Source organism: Pagrus pagrus, assembly GCF_965226575.1.
Source record: "Pagrus pagrus genome assembly, chromosome: 2".
In the NCBI taxonomy this organism is placed as follows: Eukaryota; Metazoa; Chordata; class Actinopteri; order Spariformes; family Sparidae; genus Pagrus; species Pagrus pagrus.
Genome location: NC_140186.1, coordinates 21,353,141 through 21,376,646, shown reverse-complemented (window position 1 = coordinate 21,376,646; position 23,506 = coordinate 21,353,141). Strand labels below are relative to the sequence as shown.

The 23,506-nt window shown below is 40.6% G+C and overlaps 1 protein-coding gene across 6 annotated transcripts in view; it reads right to left on the bottom strand.

Annotated features, from left to right (window-relative positions):
- prkcaa (protein kinase C, alpha, a) overlaps window positions 1-20,612 on the bottom strand; it is a 158,456-nt gene extending 137,844 nt beyond the window's left edge. For 5 of the 6 annotated variants that reach the window (XM_084343985.1, XM_084343986.1, XM_084343983.1 and 2 more), the window contains exons 1-2: window positions 20,251-20,612; window positions 17,612-17,643 (exon numbers count right to left, since the gene is read on the bottom strand). In XM_084343985.1, coding sequence (XP_084200111.1) covers window positions 17,612-17,643; window positions 20,251-20,417 — 199 coding nt within the window. In that variant the 5' untranslated portion in view covers window positions 20,418-20,612. The remainder of the gene's footprint in view (window positions 1-17,611; window positions 17,644-20,250) is intronic. The other variant, XM_084343988.1, reaches the window with a different exon arrangement.
- Window positions 20,613-23,506: the final 2,894 nt, after the last annotated feature.

Genomic DNA, 23,506 nt, shown 5'->3' with positions numbered 1-23,506 from the left:
AGACAGTTATTTGGATTTCCTTCCTACCCGGTATCTTTTGAGCTGCATCGTGCCCTTCCTGTTCCACATAATAAATACGTCAGCATTCAACAAAAGCTGCTTCAATTTTGAAAAGCTCATGAGGAAAATATTCCTCCAACAACCTTCAGCAACTCAATATGACTGACAAAGCACTTATGTAACGGTCTACTTGTACTTGCCATTAGAATCACCCATATTCAAGCAATATAACAGGAGAGGAAGTGCTTGTCCTGACCGCGTCACTGCTGTGCCAGTAATGACGGTAAAGCATACCCCGAGTGTAATACTGTGACTATACAACTATTACTAACAAAATAAAAGATTTAATCAAAGTCTATTCTATGCAATTCACTCTCGAAACATTATGTGAGTGTTATCTCCGTTTCCATGGAAATACATGGGGTCATGACGAATAACTGGAAATCAGCCACATCAGTAGACTCCTACGTATATGTAATGAAACCCAATTAATATTCAAGCAAGTAGGCCGACCCTTAGTAACAACCTAGCAACAGAGACAATTTTCCTTTCCCTGTTGAGCCCAAGCACCCAGGAAGTGCGGCAGGCTTTGGAGCCAACTTTTGTAGTGGTCCAACTGTGTAATTACAACGTCACGTCATGCACTGGGTTCCATGAAGACTTCCCCATAAACTTACATTGTGAAAGAAGCAGCCGTTAAACATTGGATTTATTTTTTTGAGCGTCACAACTCCCACCAAATGACTCGTTTCACTGTCAGAATTTGAGAAGCAGTAACATTTGAAAAGCCTAGAAGAGCCGTACCATTCACCAATTATTTTATTCCCATTCAAGTTAGCCAGGTGCTAAACTGTAAGTTAGCCGACTCAATCAGCAGAAGTCTCTAGTGTGCGTGCTCTTTGGTCCCCAAAATGCATAAGATCTGTGTAATTTTATACCCTGGAAGTCAAAAATGTCTGGCTTCATGTGCCACTGAGCAGCTTTCATCGGAATGAACGGGGCTCCGCCCCCAATGCTGTATCCATATTTGCATTGTTAAATCCATAGTTGAGTCAGCCTGGAGCTAACCCTACAGCTTTCTAGAGATCGTGGGATTTCTCAAACTGAATAAATACCACACATATAAACACAAAACTGCCTAGCTCGCCTAGTCCAAGATATCTGCTGAAAAACATTTTTTTTTCCATGGACAGATTTAGCTGCAATGTATGCAAACTTGACTTGTATTTTTAAGCTAGAAGTGCCATGCCCCCTCCACACACATGCACAACTAATGAAGAATGCAGGAGCGTCCAGTTATGATCCAAATATTTCCAGTAACTCCAGAGTGTCTGACTGGAATGACCGGCTCAACATTGTCTGTTCTATGGAGCATTCAAAGCTAATGACTAGCCTTTCATATTTCACCAGATGTTGTCCCAAATGGGTTCACAATCCAATGAAAGCACTAATCTTTTGCGTTTTGCTTTTACACAAGGGCATTGTTTGTTTTTTTAAATGTCTGGTTTTAATGGAAAAAAAGCAAGACTTAGAGAGATTTTTACTTACACATTCAGTGCCGTCTGCAGTACAAAGACTTGGACAGAGAAACTGTTCACCACTACAACATCACAGTGTCTGTAAGGACACATCGTAACCATAATGATGACGGCTAAGAGCCAGAGAAATTCAATTGCTCATTCAGCCGGAAGCATTAGAAGGGGCCCTGCTATGATCTCCCCACTTACGTTACCTCTGAGTAACAAAGATATATGCATGATCTGTATCAGCAGAACGACAGAGACATAAACATACAGGCAAGGGGAAGTCGACCAGCTGTAAATAAAAGGCTTAACAGTCATTAGCTCAAGGAGAAAACAGAGTTGCCATCCTCGCCATCCAGCAGCAAACAGAGCCGAGTACTCGAACAAGGTAACCTGGTCTGCATCAGCACCTAAACACAAGAAACACTAACAACAGTTGTTTTATTCCATTTGTATTGAAGTGTTATAGATTTTTTTCATCCAATAAAGCTGCAATTTAATATCTACAGTGCTTCTCAGCTGACGCATACTCATGTATTCTTTCATGAATTCCTGTGGCTCATCACTTACGTAACACTGTGTCCACCCTGTGATTACCTTATTAAGATCCAGTCTAATTGACAACTGTGGTCAGGACTATTTCAGGACTACAAGGTTGCCATCAAACCACCTCAACTACAGTGGGTATTAAAAATTCTGGGGCGGAGGCAAGGGACAGAGAGAGCCGACACAAAGAGAGAAACAGATCCTTCCTCTTCAGGCAAATATTTACTTTCTGGGCTAAAAATACAGATTTCATTGGACATCTGTCTGACGCTGTGTGGCTCGAATGTAACATTTTCGAGTTGAAAGTGAAACTTTAAGTGTCTCGAGTCTTTTATGTCCAGATGGGAAGGCTATCAGTCTGCTGGACTGCAGCCTAAGTAACTCAGCACTCACTGCTGTTTTCACAAAGACTTCCATTTCATTGCTTCTGAGGTATGGGTATGACCAAATAAGCAGGGTACTCCTTGTTATTTCACCATGATAATGATTAATTAATGCCCCCAGTACAAAGCAAAAGTACAAGAACAAGTAGAAGAGTCTTGTAAAAGACAACACTTATCCCATGCCACGATCCCATATGACAATATCCAAAATCTAAGACAATGTTTAGATTTTTATCAAGGTAACGATATAATATCGATATATTGCCCACCCCTAGTAGAAACCATAAAAAAGGGATACAAGAAAACAACAATAACAAACCAGGCCATATGCTCTGTGTATGGATTAAGTTGGCAGCCACTGCTAACCACTTTCAGAGCAGATGTTGACATATAGGCCTAAATGACACTTGATCTGTGTGTTCATGAGTTTATGTGTGTCAGTAACTGCATTTGTTTGTGTAAACTGGAGCAAACTAATACAGCAGAATGGACAACATACTGCGCATTTTGGTCGCACAGGCTTAGCGACTCAGCTGCGGCTGTAACGACTGGTGATGATAGAAACGATAAAGCCCAATGAAACTTATCATCATCATCAGGATTATTCAGTAATCGGTAATCCACGAGTGACTTCACTGCAACTGATGGCAGAGATCTGCCACTTTTGCTTTAGTATACTGTAATGTACCGGGGGGGGGGGGTGTAGGAGTATATCATTGAAGCCTGGAACCTGTTTAATCATGAGAATTGACTGGTGTAAAGGAAAGGTACTCGGGGCAACAGTTACACCATCTATTTGCCAGTTTCATCTCATCAGGTTTCTCATTCACAAGTTCCCTGAGGATGTGGCAAAAAAGTTAGTGATTGAAATCTGCCTGGGTAACTGACTGATTCAATTTACTTCCTCCCTATCAATTGCACCAGCACGTTGTTGCAAATGCTTTCACTTTACTAGATTTAAGTTCTTTTACGATTGTTTTACCAGCCTAGTGAAGCAACTATAACACAAGAGAGTTGCTGATGACAAAATCCATGACAAGTCCATGCCTCTGCAGCTGCCAAGATCAAATTTTCAAAGACAAGACAGGCAGGAGGGAAAAGAGTTTCGGCTTAAGAGTCACATAATACAATTTTATTGCACCATATTAAAAGGGACACAATGGGAGGCTGTATGCACATTCACCCCTCAGATAAGGGGTGGATCATAATGCCCAAAAACTGTATCACCATCTATATGATCCCTATCACAATCCACAATCTTTTTTATCTTTCCTCAATTTTGAAGTGCCCTGTAGACAATAACCTTACTTGAAATATTCAATTAATTTCTCTATTTGCACCATTAAACCAAAATGCTATATTTGAGATTTTTGTGGCAAAAGTACGTCACCAAAGGGAGAGCCACGAGAAGTCATTTGTCCAGTCTAGTTAGGCTACATCACTTTATCGGTTTGTTCAACGACAGAGTTAACCAACATCCTTTTACACTTTCAACATAAAGCACGCTGACAAAGAGTTTGCATAGTATGACATATTATAACTCTTGGAATGTTATTAACGTTGTCAAATAGTCTCGGTTTGGTTGGGTGTAGGCAAAACATCTCCTTGGTTAGGGTTAACGTAACTTACTTAAATTATATCAATTAAAAACAAATTATTATTGGCTCTTGGTCACAAAGGGGACATAAACTCCTGTCTCTACCTGCCACCCCCACCTCTGATATGTTCGGCAGCTTGTTCATATATAAACAATTCAGCCCACCCTTTAAATGAACAAACAGGACATTATTGTATGTGACAGTTTATGTGATATAACCAATTTAGCCAACTAAAGGAATCCATTTGGTTGAAACCCCCGCTCCCTATCACATTGCAAAGAAAGAGGCAAGAAAAGAAAAAGGTATTCCCCACTTCAATATTCTTGTCTTTATGTCAGGCCTGCCTTTTAAAGCAGAAGACATCAATGCTATTAATTAAGGGTAAATTCTATCCAAGCTGCAGCTATAGATCCACAACGATGTGGAATACCGACTAAAATCAGTAAATCCTGAGAGTGCCTGATCCTGAAATGTTGACGGGGATCCCTTGGGATCTCTGAAGATCACCAGCCATCGATGGAAAGCAGTGGCCAACATGAGGTCTGTGTTAAATGGCAAGACAGACAATCCCGCTTAGGGACACTGCAGCCAGCCCAGAGACCCACTTTGCATGCAGACAGATGTGGGATTTGTGACTTGTCGATGTTACAGCATCGATTCAGAGGTGAAGGGAAGGATTGTTCCCTGCTGCTCACATCCAGCCCAAAAGTTAATCCCTGTAAGTGGGCACACTTCCTATGAGCAAATGACAGAACAACAGGTGGTCCCATTCACAAAAAGAACAGTCTGAATGAGTGCTTCATTCAAGTAAAAGCTCCCATTAAGCTCCCATTAAGCTCCCATTAAGCACCTATGATACCATTCTGCCCCTCAAAACATTATCATCAACCATCTGAAAGTAGATTTAACATTGAAACCATCCACCTGGCTTTAATCATCTAAATGGATGACTTTAAAAACCATTACGGCTGCTGCAGAGGTCAAACTGAACTAACTAACTAGTACAAATCTGTGCATTCTGAAAGGACACTGTGTATCTGCAGGGATAATGTGTGCTGCTTTTGGCTTCATATCAGTTACGCTCGTGGTTGTGAGTTACCATTCTGTTGTTTTCCATTTGTCCTCAGCATGCCTCATCTCCTTCAAATTCAGTAATGTTCCTACACTTTCCTGAATTAGTGGTAGCGATCTCAAGGCACCTCAAGATTAAATTCCGATTCACAGGGCAACAGTGCAATAAAATTATTACCCATGCATCAAAATGTTTGATTTCTAGACATCATTTGTTTTTTCTCACTGTGTGACTACTTTTAAAACACAGCGTATTTGTTATTATTAATTAAACTGGAAATAGACAACTCTGTTGCTTTAACTTATCATTCTGAAGTTACCACTGATTGCACTGTGAAATGCCTTTCTGCGTATGGATGCTTTGGACAGTAGCCAGAACATTAGCGATAGCCATGTTGCTGACAATATCTTTGGGACAGCGACGCCAACAGTGATATCTAAAAGAAACGCTTAAAGGGGGTAAAGTTACAAAGTTGTCTGTTTACACTTAAACCGATCAACTTACTTCCATTACCTTTGCTTAAGTCATTTCTCTTGGCCATCCTCAACAAAATAAACCCAATTCACATGTTTAGGCTCGCTATGTTTCACCATCTTATTGGTGTAAATGTAAGGAATGTAAGCTTTGGTGTTACAAAATTGTTACAGGCAATCTTGATGTTGAGAAATGTATTTTAAAATTTCACATAATTGACATTTCTACATGGAGACATAATCTTCTCAATCTCAAGAGAGAATCATGATGCATCTAAGAACCGATTTTTTTCCCCTAACCCAACCCTGAATGCACTTTCAACAACAGCCAAACAGCTCAACAGGAATATTGCATCCATATGCGTAGGCAGACAGAGCAACATACGGTACTGAGAGTAAGGCTGGTCGATGCGGCCTTAAAATAATCATTGCAATATCTTCAGGCTATATCACGCTACATGGTAAATTGAAAGATATCCTGAAATCTCCTAAAAAAAACAAAAACAAAAACAAATATCACCATATTTTTGAAAAAATATTTCTATCAATATCAGTATCAGTAATGTGGGTATAATGACTAAGTGTGTCAAGGCAAGTATGAGAACAAGTAAAACCAGGAAAAGACAACACTTGTGGCATATCACTATATAACGGTATCCAAAAGTAAATGCCATGGCAACAGCTAGAAAGCATGACTTCCCATTTAAGAAGAAGCAGGTCACACATCTTCCTGGAAATGTTATATGGTTTGTTGCATCATATTGTACAGTACAAAGGCTGCTGTCAGTGCAGAAATAGTATCCCAGCCTCCTTTACAATGGATTCGTCTATGTGTGATTGCTAAACACTGCTGTGCACAGTGAAATAGGGAGTCAAGAAATAAACCACTTCTGTATTAGTCCTAACTGAAAGTAAACAGTGTCACTTCTTTTATGGCTCTCTTTTACCAAAGATATTACTCTGCTAGCACAAAGGACGGAAAATGATTTCCAATAATAAATATGACGTTCATGACAAATTTGAATTCACGAACTTTAAAACTAGCTCGCTACAATAAATATCAACTATAACCATTCTTGACAAGCCAAAAGAGGGAATCACTTTGTGCCGAGGCTCTGAGTGTTTGGCTCGCCGTGCTGTATCTGCACGCTCTCAACCCGAGTCCGTTATGACCAAGCTGCCAAACGCTTCCTCCTGCAGGAGCTCGAGCAAACACAGAGCAGACACCAGGACACAGACCTGCTGGCTGGGCTTTCTCCTCCACCCCACGCTACATGGGTACTGTCCATACAAGTTTGTTCCACATACATCGACACATACATGCAGACACAGCATTACAAAAAATAGTTTTTCTCTCTAGTTCACAGGGTGAAACTTTGAGGAAGTGAAGGCCTTACTTAGCATTTTCAAATGTTATTGCTGCTTCCAATGAACATGCTGTAGTAAGTAAAAGCAGAAGTTAGAGCAGCAGTTTTGATGGCAGCAACAGATTGCCTCATGCTATTAGAGGCTAATCGATAGCAGTGTTTCCCACACATTCAGTTTGTGATTGAGATTACGAACAGATAATCGCGATTGTGATGCGACCTCTCCTGTTAAACATAGGCCTACTTATGCTGTTGCTTTGTACAAACTTGCAACTTGTCGGTGAGAGTTTGCTCAGTCATATTGGTTTTGATCAGCTACATAATTAACAAGCCTCCTCCACACACATTTGGTTTTTGGTTGACTTTACAAAAAACCTACTGCTGATAATGAGATAATGAGCAGATAATGTTTCGGGTAGAGAGAAAACAGAGCAGAGAGAGAAACAGAAACACTATGTTGCGCTAATGCAGGAAAACTCTTAGAGCTTTTCTAAATAAGGTTGATTTTTGATTCTCATTCTCAGTTTCATCAAAATATATATATTTACAGTGGTGTAAATGTTGTTACAAGAGGGATTGGCTTAGAGGGATCACATATTCTGTTTTAGGAAATCATAAAACAGAATGCGGTATGAGGTACAGAACGAGCAGATGAGGTAATATGTATTTAATTTGTAAGTTTAAAATTGCAATAGTTACATAAAAACTTTATATTTATAGACACACGAGTGTAGACGATTGCATGAAGGTTTAACAAATTCTGTTACCTCCATACTTAACAATGTATTAAGGTGCAGATATTTCCCTATTGAATTCACCACTTCCCCCAACAACAGGGGAAATCACACATCCAGAAAAAGAATAAAAATAAATTGCCAGCCCAAAACAATCTGCAGTGCTCTTTAGGCCTGGCATATAAACACAAAATTAAGATTATTATCACTGCAAATACCAAAGCAATGGAAATTCCTACATAGTTGTAGTCACTTGTAAAGAGGGCTGACAGCAGTTGAGTCAAATGCAGTATTTGAGCCAACTTGCAAGATCCCGAATCCGGGAGCTCAGAGTTGTTTGTCATAATTTGACAACAGTACAAAACCCCGACATGCTTTGCTGTCACTGTGTTGTCCAACTGATAGAGAGACGGAAAAATGTGACCATTCAAATTCCATGTGACATCAGCCTGACAGCAGGAACGTGGACGTCATCCCACCTGGGACTGCTCAGCCGGTCCCCTTCCTGCACACAAATCCCCTTATCAAACTGTGAAACAGATTTGGGCTACATCATGACAGCATGCAATCAGGAACTGAACAGGGCTCTATTATCTCATGACATGCAGGTGTCAGAAGATGTATTTCCCTCCATGCAGGAGCCATCCTGTGCCAAGAAACAAGCAGAATTGCATCAACGTGTCGCCCAGGTCTCCATGGAAGCCCAGAAAGTAATCTAATACAGACTCAGAAGCATGGAGAGAAGAACTGCAGCAAGGGAGCAACCAACATCACAACACACATTTAAAATATTGACATGTTTGACTGAATGTCAGCGCTCTGTCACGTAAATATAAAAGCAATATTAATGACGAATGCTCATTCTGCAAGCATTGGGATTTACATAGTCTGACGTTGGCTGACAAATATGATAAACAGCAGCGTTTTTACAGTGCACACACCACCTTATACAGTGCCAAACACAATTAGAGCCATAAGGCACATCTTGAACACAACACGGCATCTCCCCCAAATGCATGGTGGGAATTGAGGTGATAAATAATGCATACCCCCATGATGGATTAATCTAATCTTAATGCAGCTGGTCGGAATTGACTGCAAGAAACAGGATGAGAGACAAGAGGCTTTCAAGGAAATTCAAAATAGCCATTCAGTTTACTTTGGCAAAGCTGCTTCTGGTCCGAAGGAAGCTGCTAGCCAACACCTGCATGTCACCACCCAAAGTGATCAGGAGGGCCTTACTCAGCTGTGGCTATAAGACCAACACATACTGTTGGCCATGAGCGATGATTATTTGCATTTCAATAGCGTCTCTAATATGTTTGGAATCCCATTTTGACCTTGAATGTCTGTTTCGTTTTATCAAAGCTAAAGTATTTGTCTGTTTCAGAGCATTTGAATGCTTTTAAGGAGATTTCAAAACATCAAGCAGCAATTATGTAACGCAACATATCCTAAAACTACATTACTGCATATTGTCCAGCCCTGAAAACATACACTTTTGCACAACATGCCTTACATCAGTTTTTTTTTACAATTAGACATTACGCACTCCTACAAATCAAAACACATTATCCACTACTCCAGAGTTATGCAAATAGAAAGCATTAAAATCTGCAGCACTGACAATTTACAGCACGCAGAATTCCCAATGTGATAACAAATCAGTAATTAAACCATAAAACAAAATTAAATTCTATTTTGTGTTCTTGATGAGAGAATATGATCTGTTCTGTAATATTTCTGTACACAGCAGATCTACATCCTTTGAACGACCAGGAAACAGAATAAAGGAAAGTATTTAGTAGCATCTCAACACAACTACCTTGAAACAAGTTGAACATGTTTAATCCTTCGCAATACTATCTGTTATAGCTGTGTAAGAATGGTACCACCAGCAGTGCACCACACACTTGTAGAATCAAGGCACATCGCAGCTGTTCTGGTGGTCTAACATCCTTTTTATCAACATAAAGACACCTTATTTTCCATTTGGCACTCATCTGCATTTCTTCAATGCTAAGCTGCTGCCATTGACTAGCACTACAAAGTCCTTTTTTCTTTTGCTCATTGTGTTTTGTCCTGCTCAGTCTGGTATGGAGCATTCCCTCGGACCATCTCAGCTTTATTTATTAGTCACAAGCTAACGCTGACTTTCAAATGTTTCATTTGCTCTTCATTTTGTTCCGGCAATAACCTGGCAGGCTGTAAAACATGAAGCTTATTGTAACTACTATTCATTGATATCACCACCAGTGAGTAGATCCCTGCCGCATTAACCTTGGCTACTTTTTTTTGTGCTTATGTATCAGGCGGCAGTGTGGATTAAAAGTAATAAAAAGCAATAGCTAGGAGTTGTTCTAACTACTGGAGAGCATGAATCCAAGGTGGTGACCCTCTTACAGCTGGGGTATAAGAGCTTTTACTGCTGTGGATTTGCTGGAGTAGCATTAGTTATTATGCTCTCTGTCAGTCGGGCCACATCTCTGCAGGCACAAGGTAGCATTGTGCTGGTCACGGTCCTGATAACCATCTACCATCTTTAGCAGGTGGATTTGACCATTTTATTTGCATAATACACTGCTGTTCACTGCTGTATCAAACCACAGTCGTCTTTTGGATAAGTTAAACTAAAAGACACAGAACAAAAACATGCTGCTCTGCTTTGGCAAGTGGTGAACTGAAGTCACTTCAATAAAAATCCTATCAGATATGATAAATGTCCTTCATGCTGGCACGATGTGTAATTAGAAATTGATAAGGGAAGTTACTGTTTAATCTGCATGTGTTAAAGGCCAATTGCTGTATCAGTTTAGTGTGCTGTATACCACATTTCTTTTCTCTTTAACTAACTGAACTGCATCAGTGACTGTTCCTCTGTTTATTATGAATACAAGGCAAATGCCAGTGGAAATCAGTAGGGTGATGAGTGCAAATGTCTGCAACTAAGAGAAATAATGAACAATATCTTCCAGATGGTTGTATATGTGGATATTAAAACATGTATTTGCAATAGTTTATTACTGAAATTAAATTAGCTAAACCCTAAACTTCCTGTTATAGTACTCAATCAGCTGACTAGTTAAAAAGATGCAAAAAGAGAAAGCATCCCCAATGACCATGGCTGGAACTGGGGATGGGAATGGAGAACCGGTTCCAAATTGTCCAATCCATATAAATCACACGCCTCTGAGCTTATCATTTACTTGAATCCATCCCGGCACGCTATTCTGACATTTGCACATTGCAAAACAATGATATCAAAATAATTTGTCCTCGCTGCCGGAAATTTCCAACAATAAGGAGTCATGAGTTCATGAGCGAGGAGAGGGTGAACGAGTGACACCATGCTAGGGAACGACAAAGATGGGGGGTTTTTCAGGGTTGGTATGGTTACCGACACCAATAACTGATATTTGGAAACGTTATACTGTAGTGTGACAGAAAAATGAAAGTCTCAGTCTCAAAATGCAGAATAACCAGTGATGGAATGTACAAAAAGAGAATCGATAAAAAAAACAGACCAATAAGCGGACTTGATAATGACATTGCTATCAATAAAATCTTATAATTTTCCATCCCTAGCTTATACATATATCCACAGTCAAGTCAGTAACTTGCCAACTTCACTAACATGTGTGTCCCTTGACAAAGCCGTTATGTAATCACACAGTGACCATCTAAAGACAGAGCAAGTGTCCTCCTATAAACAGAACCAACTCTATGCATAGCTCTATGTCTCTTCTTCTTCTGGGGACGCAGGAGCAACTCTAAATATAGCCTATGTTGAACTCTGCCCCCTTCATCTGTCTCACAGACACACACACACACACACACACACACACACACACACATATGTCAAGATGCCCCTTCTCTGCTCTGCTCCATTCAAAGGGTCTTTAAATCTTCTATCTTGATGTCCATCCAATTCTGGGCCAAAACAGTATAAAGGGCCAAACACTTGGAACATCTTAACCCTAAGAGCATGGCAAAGCAATGTTAACTATGTGAGAGGGAGGGACTGGATATGTGTGTGTGTGCGTGTGTGTGTGTGTGCGTGCGTGCGTGCGTGCGTGTGTGGAAAGAGAGAAGGAAAGTGGCCATATTGGAGCAACCCAGTGGGTAGCCACCCAGGGCTGAGGCCACTGTGAGGCCAGTCTTCTGGCTGTGAGCCCATGAAATAACCGAGGACAAACAGAGAAACAAGCAAATAGGTTAAAGGACAGCGATGAAAAGAAGAGAAAGAAAATCAGCTGTTGGCATCAAAGCTGTTAGCAATTAATCTGGTTCTGTTTTTGCTGCTTTAAAGAGACTACAGAGGAAGGCACAAACAAAGGCACGGCCACTGAGGTAGCAGAGATGAAGCGACAGCACGGTGGTTTGTGGTCTCACAGCCCGACTGAGGCTGTGGGCTCATAAGAATCTCATGACCACAATCAACAGGGCTTTCATGTCTCCATCACGATCCGTTTCTGCTCACAGTAGTGTCTTGAAGGGTGAAATGATGGAATGCAAATTACGTTTGAAGCTTTAAAGGCTAAAATTGTGACAGAAATAAAGGTTGATGCCCCCGCTCTGCCCTTTTTCTTTGAAGTCACTTCTTCATATTTGTGCGAGTAAATAAATAAATACACAAACAAACAGAAAACTGTAGAAACAAATCAGCAGAATCTACTGATTTTGACAGTGAAAAATGTTCTCAGTGTTTCCCAAAGCCCAAGTTGACGTCCACTAAATGTCATGTCTGTCCACAACCCATACATGAGTAAAGAAAGCAAAAAGTTGCAGCTCCATACTGAATCAAGGAATCACGTGTACACAATCTGCCTTTTTTTTCTGGCCATCATGGTGCTTAAGGTCGAGCATTATGACCCAGCTTCTGGACGTAGCACAACATATTCGTAGAATGTGTGCAGCAGAAAGTCTAGATGGGGACTGTAGACAGTCTGAGTTTACCTTTCCCTGAACTGTCAACAGGCATTATAGGGATGACACTGTGGCGGATGTGTACAAGGATATTTTGAGAACTGTCCAAACAGTGTGCAGCACAAGGTAAACAAAGCCGCAGCATGTGCATTGATGGGGTTTGGCGCACAGAAATATTTGTGGTCGTCATCATTTGTCCGACACTGTCAAAGTTTGATCTAATGCAACAAACAAGACGACTAACCAGCACAGGAACAAAGAGGCAGGGCTGGTTTATGTATGAGCAACAGGTTTACTTAAATACGTATTTAAAATGTACATTATGTGCATTATATGGTCATCCTTATTTGGTATAGAAAATGTGAGGTCCAAGGATTGACAAATTGTGCCGTACTTGTCCTTCTTAGCCATTACAAGCCCAGGAGTTATCATAATACATTTTGCCATGTTCATTTTGCAGCACAGTTGTTACACACTACTTGTTTCTGTAGTAGGTCTGCTGTTAGTTTTGATTCTCATTACAAAATCATCACAAAATTGGTCCAAATGCGTTTAGCTGCCAGGCTAAAACAGTGGTCAGTAATCAACCTTGATCTGTACAGGTCCTCGCTTGTATTGCTGGATATCAAGTAGTCCTCTCTCTTAAGAGGCAGATCAGCAATACTCATTAGCCTCCTCCTTGTGTGTATCAGGGAACGGGAAAGCCTCAGGTGGGATACAGTTGTCTATAGTCTGCCAACCATGGTCCAATCCACCGAGGAACCTAGAGGACCTCCCCATGAAACCACTGAGCGAGACCAAATCCATCGACTGCGTCAACACTCTGAATTAGTAGCAGTGTATGGACCAGAAACAGAGACTTCCACAGTCACTACTGAATATACCTTTCTCCTGGAATAACAAGAGAAACATTTCATAAAGACTTCATGTTGTGATTTTACCTCTCCTTTAATTTCCTTCCTGCTCTTTGATGAAATATGCCCCCAGACACTTTCAAATTATAGTCGTCAAAAAGCAGCAGTTTATTTCATCTGCTGCTGTTTTACCCAGAGGCCAGAAAGAACATCAATTTGTGAGACAAAGATTTGGAGTCTGAGCAACAATTTCCTATCAAAAGAGACTAGAACGCGCATTAGCAGAGTCAGATGGACTAAAACGGTTAATATTAATAAAATCTGAAATAAGTTTAATACTGCTCTGCTGTTTTTGTGTTTCAGCTTACAGCAGCGGGGCAGGATGGCCCCATGATACCATGTACATTGTGTTAGAAAAGTCACTTTGTGGCAAAAATTCTGGAAAATCCTAAGCAAGGAAATACAGTATTATTATATCAACACTCGTACAGTAAGTGTCAACACAGAGGCCCTTGAAAGAGGGAACTTGACCCCAAACACTTAAGGAGGCCTGCTCAGTAGCCCGACAGAACACTATAGCTCTCTATTAACATGTTTATCTGAATTAATGTGAAACAGGCCACAGAACAGGGTTACACTGCCACCTTAACCTTAACGTATATCGGAGCTCCAAGGGATGAAAGCCAAATGAGAAACCCTAACCCTCAGCCCACATCGTGAACTTAACAAGATCTGAATGGTGAATCTGCTGAGTGACGTGGGTACAAATTGCCCGCCACTATAACAATGTCAACTAAATGGTGATTTGAGACACCCTGCTGCACATCGGCAGCAGGCCAGAGCCTTGAAATACGACTCCACAGGAGAAGTAGCCATTTGACAACAGATAGATCGTTTCCAGTACAGATACCATCTAGAACGGTGGCTACTGATAGGCTTGTTTGTGTCCACAACATTAACTGTCCTCAACATCAACTTTCTAACATTTCATCACTGAGAGTGGTTTGATTTTTATTCACCTGAAGTCAAATAAGTCAACCTTAAACACAATAAAGTCTGGTGATTTTTAAGTGAAAAAACGCTTTGGTGCCAACGGCCATGTCTTATAATGGTAGTGAAAAATATGGTAGCTATTCTGGCATCATGTTGGCTACGATCTTATGTCAACAAACAGACGTGTAAACACAAAAGGCAATATCCAGGTCAGCAAAATCACATCAACAGCTCAATAAGATAAGATTTGTATGATATGATGAAACATGTATGTTATTGTGACAGGCCAACACATGACACACAGCAGTGACTAAAAGCTTGATCATGCCTCACAGGTTTTCAAGCTCACAACACTATAACCTACACATGTGGTGTAACTGTGTGCAGCTCACTCGTTTCTTAGTAAAGGGGCATTTGCAGGCCTGAAAATTAAATGTCACTCTTGTTATAGAAATGCCACTCTCCACTTTATCACTTAACTGTCTTTTTCAAGGAGTTACTGAGAGGCTCGCTGTCTCTGCTGGAGGACTCAACCCTCATTTTATAGGCGTTTAAGCTTAATAATTGATTACCTTTCTCTTTTCTTCTGAATAGCTGCAGAGTAGCCAATCACCTTCATGTTCATATGGCACACATTACTTATTTAACAGATCCAGGCACAGATTTCCACTGGAAGAAGGAGTGATCAGTTTTTTAGTGGTGCAGTCAACTCCAATCTCCTGCCTGGATGTTTTCAATGTTTGACGCAGATAAAAAAAAAAATCTCCAGAGCACCATTTGTGTTCAAGACCTCTCCTCGTCCTTCTAATCATTCAATTTATCTTCTCCTGTATCAAAAGCGGTGACGGTAACAGTGAGGCAGGATGACAATGACAACCAGCTGTGAAAGCAGGGGAGGGGGTTGGCGGACACACTGACGATAATGTCAGGTTATGCAAAAACATGTTATGCTGTCAACACTCCCGACACCTCGGACTGACTCATTACTGAGCCTGGTTTCACCCAAGTACGAGCAAACAGTCTGAGAGCTGACTGCATCTCACCTATGTGAGAGGAGATCACATAGACGAGTGGGTGTTGGGTCGTGTGCAGTCACCCGCCTGCTGAGGAAGATTTACATGTAAACACATGACATGCCTGCTCCTATGTGGGCATTTCCCAGACACGTTAAACACTATGACCCATCTAAATGCATTGATAGGATGAGTAATGATTCAATAAAGACCTCTGCATGTCTCACTGTCTCTGACGCTCTTGAGGGAAGCGCTTCTGATTCATTGAGATCAAACGCCTCGCATGGCAAAGTGTTTATCTTCAAGTGTACAGCAGAGAGACTGTATTCTGTTCTACTGAACAACTCAGTGAGAGGAAATCCGTCCAGAGGGTTTCTACTCAAGTCATCCACTGTGACATACTTGAACCTTTTTTTCACACACTTGCATCAGATGATGTAAACGAGGGCCATCATCCAGTATTAACAATATTGAAAGAATTACATAAGAAAATGCATCAATAAATGCCTGTGATTGCAATGATTTTAATTCAGAGTGTCTAGAGTGTCATGACAAACCTAGAAAATGAAGCCTGCTACCCCATACGGATATGCAATTTGACAAATATGCCCCTATATCCAGAGTGATGCAGCCATATGTTACCTTGAAGGTAACTTATGATTATTTGATACATAAATCCTTGGATGTATGGAGATATAGGTTTATTATGTATAGTAAAATGTGTAAATGTACAAAGTTTAAAAATGTCTATAAGTTTATTTTTATATCGCCATATGTAATAACAATTTATATGTAATTCATATATGTTGAGATGTCAGTTTATAATATAAATGAAATATCCGTAGTGAGATTTGTATATGTACATACACTACTCAAAATTAGCCAGAGATATTCAGATATATTGTGACACATTTCATTGGATCTTTATTGCATATCCAATATCCAAATACATACCCCACACTGAAGACAATACAGTACCCACCTATATTAAGACTATATCCAAGTGAAATATCGGTTTAACATCATCTGCGCTGCTACCTGGGCACTCGCTGCCAGAGTCAGACTCTGGCAAGTCCAAATGTTTCCACATTAGATGAGGAATTCTCAGAGCTGATCCATGCTAAAGCTCAAAATGGAGGGTTGAAGGGAAATCCACCTTCGGTCCTGACGTGGGCAGCTAGATCTGTCTACATTAGTGTGTTCTGTCCCTCTTCTCTATTCCTCTCTGTCCCCGATTTCCTCAAAAATACTCTTTCCCTTTTATTTTCAGCTCAGACAGCTAACACCAAACACACTTCCGTTGGTCCCTTTTTGTCGAACTGCTCTTCACCAACAGACCTGTTTTTATTAAGCAAAAGCTTCACCTATTAGAAGGGATTTCACTGATAGTAGGCATTCAAATTCCAGTTATTACTGTGAGAATCTGCATTTTATATCTAGTTCGGCGGCATGTCAACAAGCTCAAAACAACTGCTAGTAGTGTCCCACATATAAAAGGCAACTCATAGTATCAGAAGGAACCAACAACAAACCCAAGTACAGTTCTATGCTGCAGAATGAATGTATAAAAACTGTTATCCAAGGCACATCTTCCTTCATGAGCCATAACATGATTTAGACACATCCTGACCACAATAACTCTACAATAACTGAAGGTAAACAAATAATGTTGTGCTTGCAAAGTAGCAAACAAATCATAAGGGGGATGGAAACAGCGTGTTGGAAATGAAAATGAAGGTTATGAACATCTGGGAACATTAAGTTTGAAGGATATGCCTGTTTATAATCGTGCCGTGTTATCTGTGCTTCTCGTCAGAGGACAGCAGTAAGAAGAAATAATCAGAGACACGCTCACAGACAAATCAGTTATCCACAAAAGGTAATCACATGTCCTTTTCTTATGTCAGCTGGACAAATGAAATGGAGCTGGTGTCTTAAAGAGCATCCAACATGTGAGCAAAATGTCCCAACCCTAACTGTTACTGTTCGTGTGACAGCAGCAGACAAGGAAGCAGGCAGGAAATGAAGAGTTTTCTAAAGCATATAGTTAAAACACTGCACATGCCTCACAAACACGCACACAGATCTCATATCCGAATGAGTCAGATGTCAGTCAGTTGTGTTTTTACCTTGGCACTGGAATCCTTGTTTTCCAAACCCCCTGTGAAAACAAAGAAGGCTGAATTAAACAGTTGTTTATGCTCCTTCTCACTCACACACAGCCAGTCCTTTCATTCATACATACATTCATTCATTCAGGGACAGGGTGTTGTTGCATAATGTACAGCAGAGCTTTCAAATGTTCATATTCTGCTGGAAGCATTTGTTGTCATCTTCCCCAACCAAAACACTAAAATGAATATTTAAGAAGACAGTATACTGACAGCTACACTTTATGACACTGGCGCAGGGTTCAGAGGGGATGCAGGGGACAAGAAAAACATGAGCAGTAGCAAAAAGCTTTTATTTAGATGAACCAAGAGTGCCTTATATTCCATTTTATTTTGAATTGTCACCTGTTGCCTGAAGCGAGACCTATGCCCTTGCTTTATGAACAAAACCATATGGTCACTCCTCCGCAAGTCCCCTTAGTTCCAATTAAGGTTAATGTTGATGCTGCATCAGACAATGATTATAAAGACCTACGGTTTTCCAAGGTTTTGTGCCCAAGGCACACCAAAGGGCCAGCATAGATCTCCAGGAACAACTGTATTCACATGTAAGAAAAAACCTCTATAACGTGTTATCTAATCATTCTGTACTTGCTTATTTTTGGGGGTTTTTCAGGTATAGAATTTGTCTCTTTATTAGGAGACGAATGTGTATAAAGGACTGCAGGGCTCCAGGATGCTGCACAGACTAAACATTTCCACTGGTCTCACCGGTGCATGTTTTTCTGCACCTTTATTCCTGTTTTCAGTCATTTACATTATTTGTTAAGTAATGTATTATTGGGTGCACCTAAATGAAAAACTAATGCATACCAGTGCATCCAGTGTAGAAAGTTAACTCTGGAGCCCTGTATAGTAAATAACAAACTGATTCATTACTTGTTGTTTAGTTGTGTATTGCAATAATAATCTATGGTTGTGACAAAGCCCCACAGCCTCACGGCAAACCATTTGGGGCCTCCTGATTCAGACAACAGTGTGCTTTCAACTTTGGAGCAACATTTTGGCAGAGACTCTCTTGCTTCAACATGACAAGCAATATTATTTTGAGTTTGGCTGACAGAACTTCACTGCCCTGCACGCACGTGACCTCGACCCCATCGGACACCCTCAGGATGAACTGAAACGCAGTCTGTAAGCGAGGCTTCATCAGATCACATCAGTGTCTACCTCGCCATAACGCCCTTGTGGCTGAACGGGAGCGTGAGAGCGCAGAGTAGTGACTACAGCTGCATAAGAGGCAATTATTGCATTTTAATATGCATTTGTTTCAACACCGATACCGATACTGATACCGTGATCGTAAAATCTGGCCGCGACAGTCGGTCTAGCCCCAGTTTGTACTGCACCACTTGTACGAAAAACCTCAAATCGTCGACTGAAACTGAAACTAACTGCTGAAAACTATACGAAATACAAAGTAATGACAGATCCCAAACTGATTAACCATCTAAATTAGCGTAAAGAGGCTCCCTTCTCTCATTTGCACAGCAAACCAACAACTTGTGTCCTTTAAGTTTCATGTTGAGCCTGTGCTTTGCTGAGGAATGGAGCACAGGTCATGCTGTAAAACTGTCGAGGTTATGAGCCACGAGCAATAAATGGCCTGAGATCACACTCCCACCTGTAAACGTGGGTGCAACTCTACCGAGCTGACTGCAAGTTATCTCCTCTCGCAGTTGAGACACACCTGAGGTGATCTTTACAGAGCAGCGAAGTGATAAAACATTAAAAAAAGAAAAACACTTCAACTAAACTGAGGTAAATCTGTCATACTTTCAAAATACTTTAACTTGGCAAGAACTGCAGCACAAAGGCACAGTCCCTGCGATCACCGCCCACTTCAAGTGTGTTGCAGCTGAACACCATGTGCATATGCTGAGCCATTCCTCTGTGTAGGTGAAGATCTTTTCCATATGGCCTCATAGTGCCAGCACACTGCAAAGTTTCCCCTAAAAATCGAGCCAGTGTGCAGCTATGAGAGGTTTTTTTCTCTTTTAGCCATAAATCCTTGAGCAGCTCTCCACAGTAACAACCAATAAATGGAAGGCTGAATGACGTGCCAGGAAAAGGAGCCTGTTACTCATCCAGAAACTTTCACCAGGTCCAGTCGAGACAACAGAAGCGGACTTGAACAGCTGTAACACTTGTCTTTTACTTTAGTGTTAATTAAGGCAACATTTCTCAAGAAAGGGGTCCTGGGATTTGATGATTGCTTTGATTTCTCACTGGGAATTAGACAGAATCACAACGATAAACAGATGTTTCACTCAGTTTATCTCAATGCTCGACTAATAACATAAACAGCAGCAGAACTCCTCCCATATGGGACCGCTTGGACCAAAAACCTCGACAAGTTGGGATCCCTGGAGAGAAACACTGCTAGGAAGACAAAGCTGACGACTTTTGGGACACACACACGCTCTGTCACTTTTACCAGCAAGAAAAGTCTCTCACGAGTGTGAGGACTGCAGGGAAAGTTAGCGTGAAGTTGTGTTACATCATCGAGCAGAGTGTGGCTGCTCGACTGAAGTTATCCGACATGCAACAGGCAGCCGTCAGGCAGGGTGGTGGAGGTGGGAGAAGGGAAGGCTTACCAGATGAAGTCGGTGCAGTGGCTGCAGAAAGTCGGCTGCCTGAAGAACCGGGCTATGAATTTATGGTTCTTGATTTCGTGGACGTTTTTTTGCCTCAAAGCACCTTTGCGAGCGAACCTGTTCGCCACGTCCGCGCCGGACGACTCGTTTGAACTCACATCAGCCATGTCCCCCTCTGGAAATCGGTTCAACGCTGCAGCTTCAGTCGTGCGTTGCTGTGTCGGCGTGTTTTTTCAGTCCGTGTAGCGGCGCAGCCCTCAGTGCGGAGCCAGCAGAGTGTGGAGCGGCGGTCTTCACCGGAGACACTGCGCTTACTGTCTGAGGGCTTTCCCTGCCTGTCGGTCGCACTGGGCTGCTCCACTGACAGCTCCGCGCGCCGTCAAGTTAGCCACGGCGAGGGGGGTGCTACATCCGGTCCCTTCAAAATAAAAGTCCGCTCACCTTTTTGGGGGGTGGCATCCTGCAACTTACCTGCCCACATGCATCCAGCTACAGAGAACGTTCCTGAAAATGTCTATAGGAGTTTGAACATTATTGTGTTATTTATTTTCTCGCTTCATTTTTTTGATGCAAAAATAAGCCTGCAGATGACACGTAACTTCCCCTATTAGTTGGGAAGTACGATGGGTCCACATCATTTATTATGACATGTCCCAAGGTCAAATTTCATAGGGATATCACTGAAAATGAACACTCAACAGATGTTTTTCTGAGGAGATAGAAATTCTGCCACTGTATTTGTTTTTTCTGCTGAAAATCCTGCTCTCCCTACAGTTGCACTATTTCATACATATTAGTCTAAATTCTTCAATTATTTGTTTTTCTTTAGATTTAATGTTCATTATAATATTCCCTCCTTGTTTGTGTCCACATACTTGGCCAATAAAGCTGATTCCTGATTCTGAAAATAATGCAATTTTGTGACCTCAAGATACAGTTACTGTTACTGCTTCATGGTAACTGCAACATTAAAGTCATTATAGTTCTTTACTTCCTTATTTACACTAACTTTCTGCAAGGAAAATACTCAAAAACAAGTGCTTAGGGTGGAAAAAACTTTACTAAGAGCAAAATGCATAATATCATCTTGTAATTGAGCTACTGAACTGGATCTGATACCAGTGTTGGAAGAAGCTCTTGTTAATTCTGTTGCAGGGCAATTACGACTTAATCATTATCTTATCATCTTATAAGTAGCGTAAATGATGACCTCATTTAAATCCCAACAGATCTTAAACCTGAGCAGGTCTAATCAGCAACATAATTGAGTGTATGTGGGTCCTTTAATCTATAACAGTGTATTATATTTAATAAGTTGATCATTTGTTTTATATGTAAAATCAAAGTAACTATCAGAGTTACATAAATAACAGTAGTAGTGGTAAAGTAAGAACAATGTTTTCCTCTGAAATGTAGTCGAGTAGAAGTGTAAAGTTGCATAAATTGGATATACTTAAGTTAAGTACTTCAAATTTAAAATGTACTTTATTTTGTATTTATTAACAGGCGGTACTAGAAGAGTTATTTTAGTTTATTTACCCTAAACTGACAGTCAATCATTGATTCTGTCTTGCCTTTTTATTAGTCTAATCCAGTAACTGTGCAGCTGTATCTTTTGCCTAGATTGCTTTATAAGTGTGCAGCTAACTAGGACTGCAGTTACACTACGTCACTCTTATTATTTGAAGTCACACATGACACAACTGAGTGCTGCAAATGCTCCCTTCATAAAACAGTATCACATAGCACAGCACCAATCACCATAGCCTCTAAAAGAACCATAAAGTTCAAATAACCCCTCTCTAAAACAGATTCAACAGCTTTATCATGTCACATTCATTTATTACTGGGCTGTTGGACTGCATTATTTTGTATCTGGGTGTCCTGAATAAACTGGAAACTGGTTGTATAACTGGGTTATAGTTTGAAATAGTCATCAAACTAACAGCTGGCTGTTCTTAGTGTAGCCCTGTATCTGTGCAGCCTTTAATCTCAGTCACAAAGGGGCTCAGTCTTGTTGACAAACAATACATGAAAGCGAGGCGCAGCGACCATCAAAAAGAATCCATGAAACCTTTCTGCATATTCAAACACAGAGTGAGCACATCCATATTTCAGCTCCTGAAGGATTTTAACATGCAACCTTTTACAAGCAGGAAAATCTGCAGTGGATTATTATTATTATTATTATTATTATTATTATTATTATTATTATTATTATTATTATTGCAAACTTAACACATGTTATAGCACATTTCCATCGCCCCAAACCTCAGAGAACACGGTTCTCTTATTTTTAAATGTGCTTTGGTCCCTTACAGCTGTCCCAGGGTCGTGTCCAAAAGGCTCTTCAGCTATCTGTATTCCTGAAACAAACTTCCTGCTCGTGCTCTGTGTGTGTCTTCGTCCAACTTGACAGCTGCTCCGCTCCGCTTCCTCCTTCTCACTCCGGCTGATGTCACGCAACAGGACCGCTGTCAGCGGGAGGGTGGAGGCCGCATGTCCCGCTGCAGGAATTCGGGATGGCGGCGTCATCGTGTGGAGCAACGGTGCATTACACATTTTTAGCGGCTCTGTAAGAATTGTTTATTTCTTGCATAAGCTCAGGTCCATTAATACTGTGGTTGAGCAGCCTAACTCTTTCTTTTGTATTTCACACTATTCATCTTAAATAAATATTATGCAATTATGATGAAAATAACCATCTTCATACTGGACATTTAATGGTTTCTTAGAGGAAAACACAGGATATTGATGATATCGCCATTGAAAATTGCTCTTGCTTCCATGTGAGCCTTGTCTAGTGCCACCAATCATTTCTGTCCCCTCATCATTGTCATTGTATTTACACTTGTACTGCTGTGTGTTAGCCATTCAAAACCATTAATTGTTCAACTCAATCAATATTCTTTACATTTAAACTCCTGAAGCCAGAATGTGCTGTTAACTTCCCCCCAAGCAGTTTTAAAGTAAATAATAATAATAATAATAATAATAATAATAATAATAATTTCCCCACATTGTATGATAAGATATTTTTTTAAGTATCTGCTTGGTCTAACACATCTTTTAAGCTATGTGGTGCGTTTATTAAGAAATATACTCAAACTGAGGATGGCCATACTTTTCATGGCTGAAACATCAAATCATAATTAAATTATCTTAATGTCTTGTGCTTTTTGTGCAGTCCTCAAAACCTAGTTTGTTTGTTGTTGTTTTTTTTACTAAAATTTAATGTTTTTTCCGCACAAAAAAA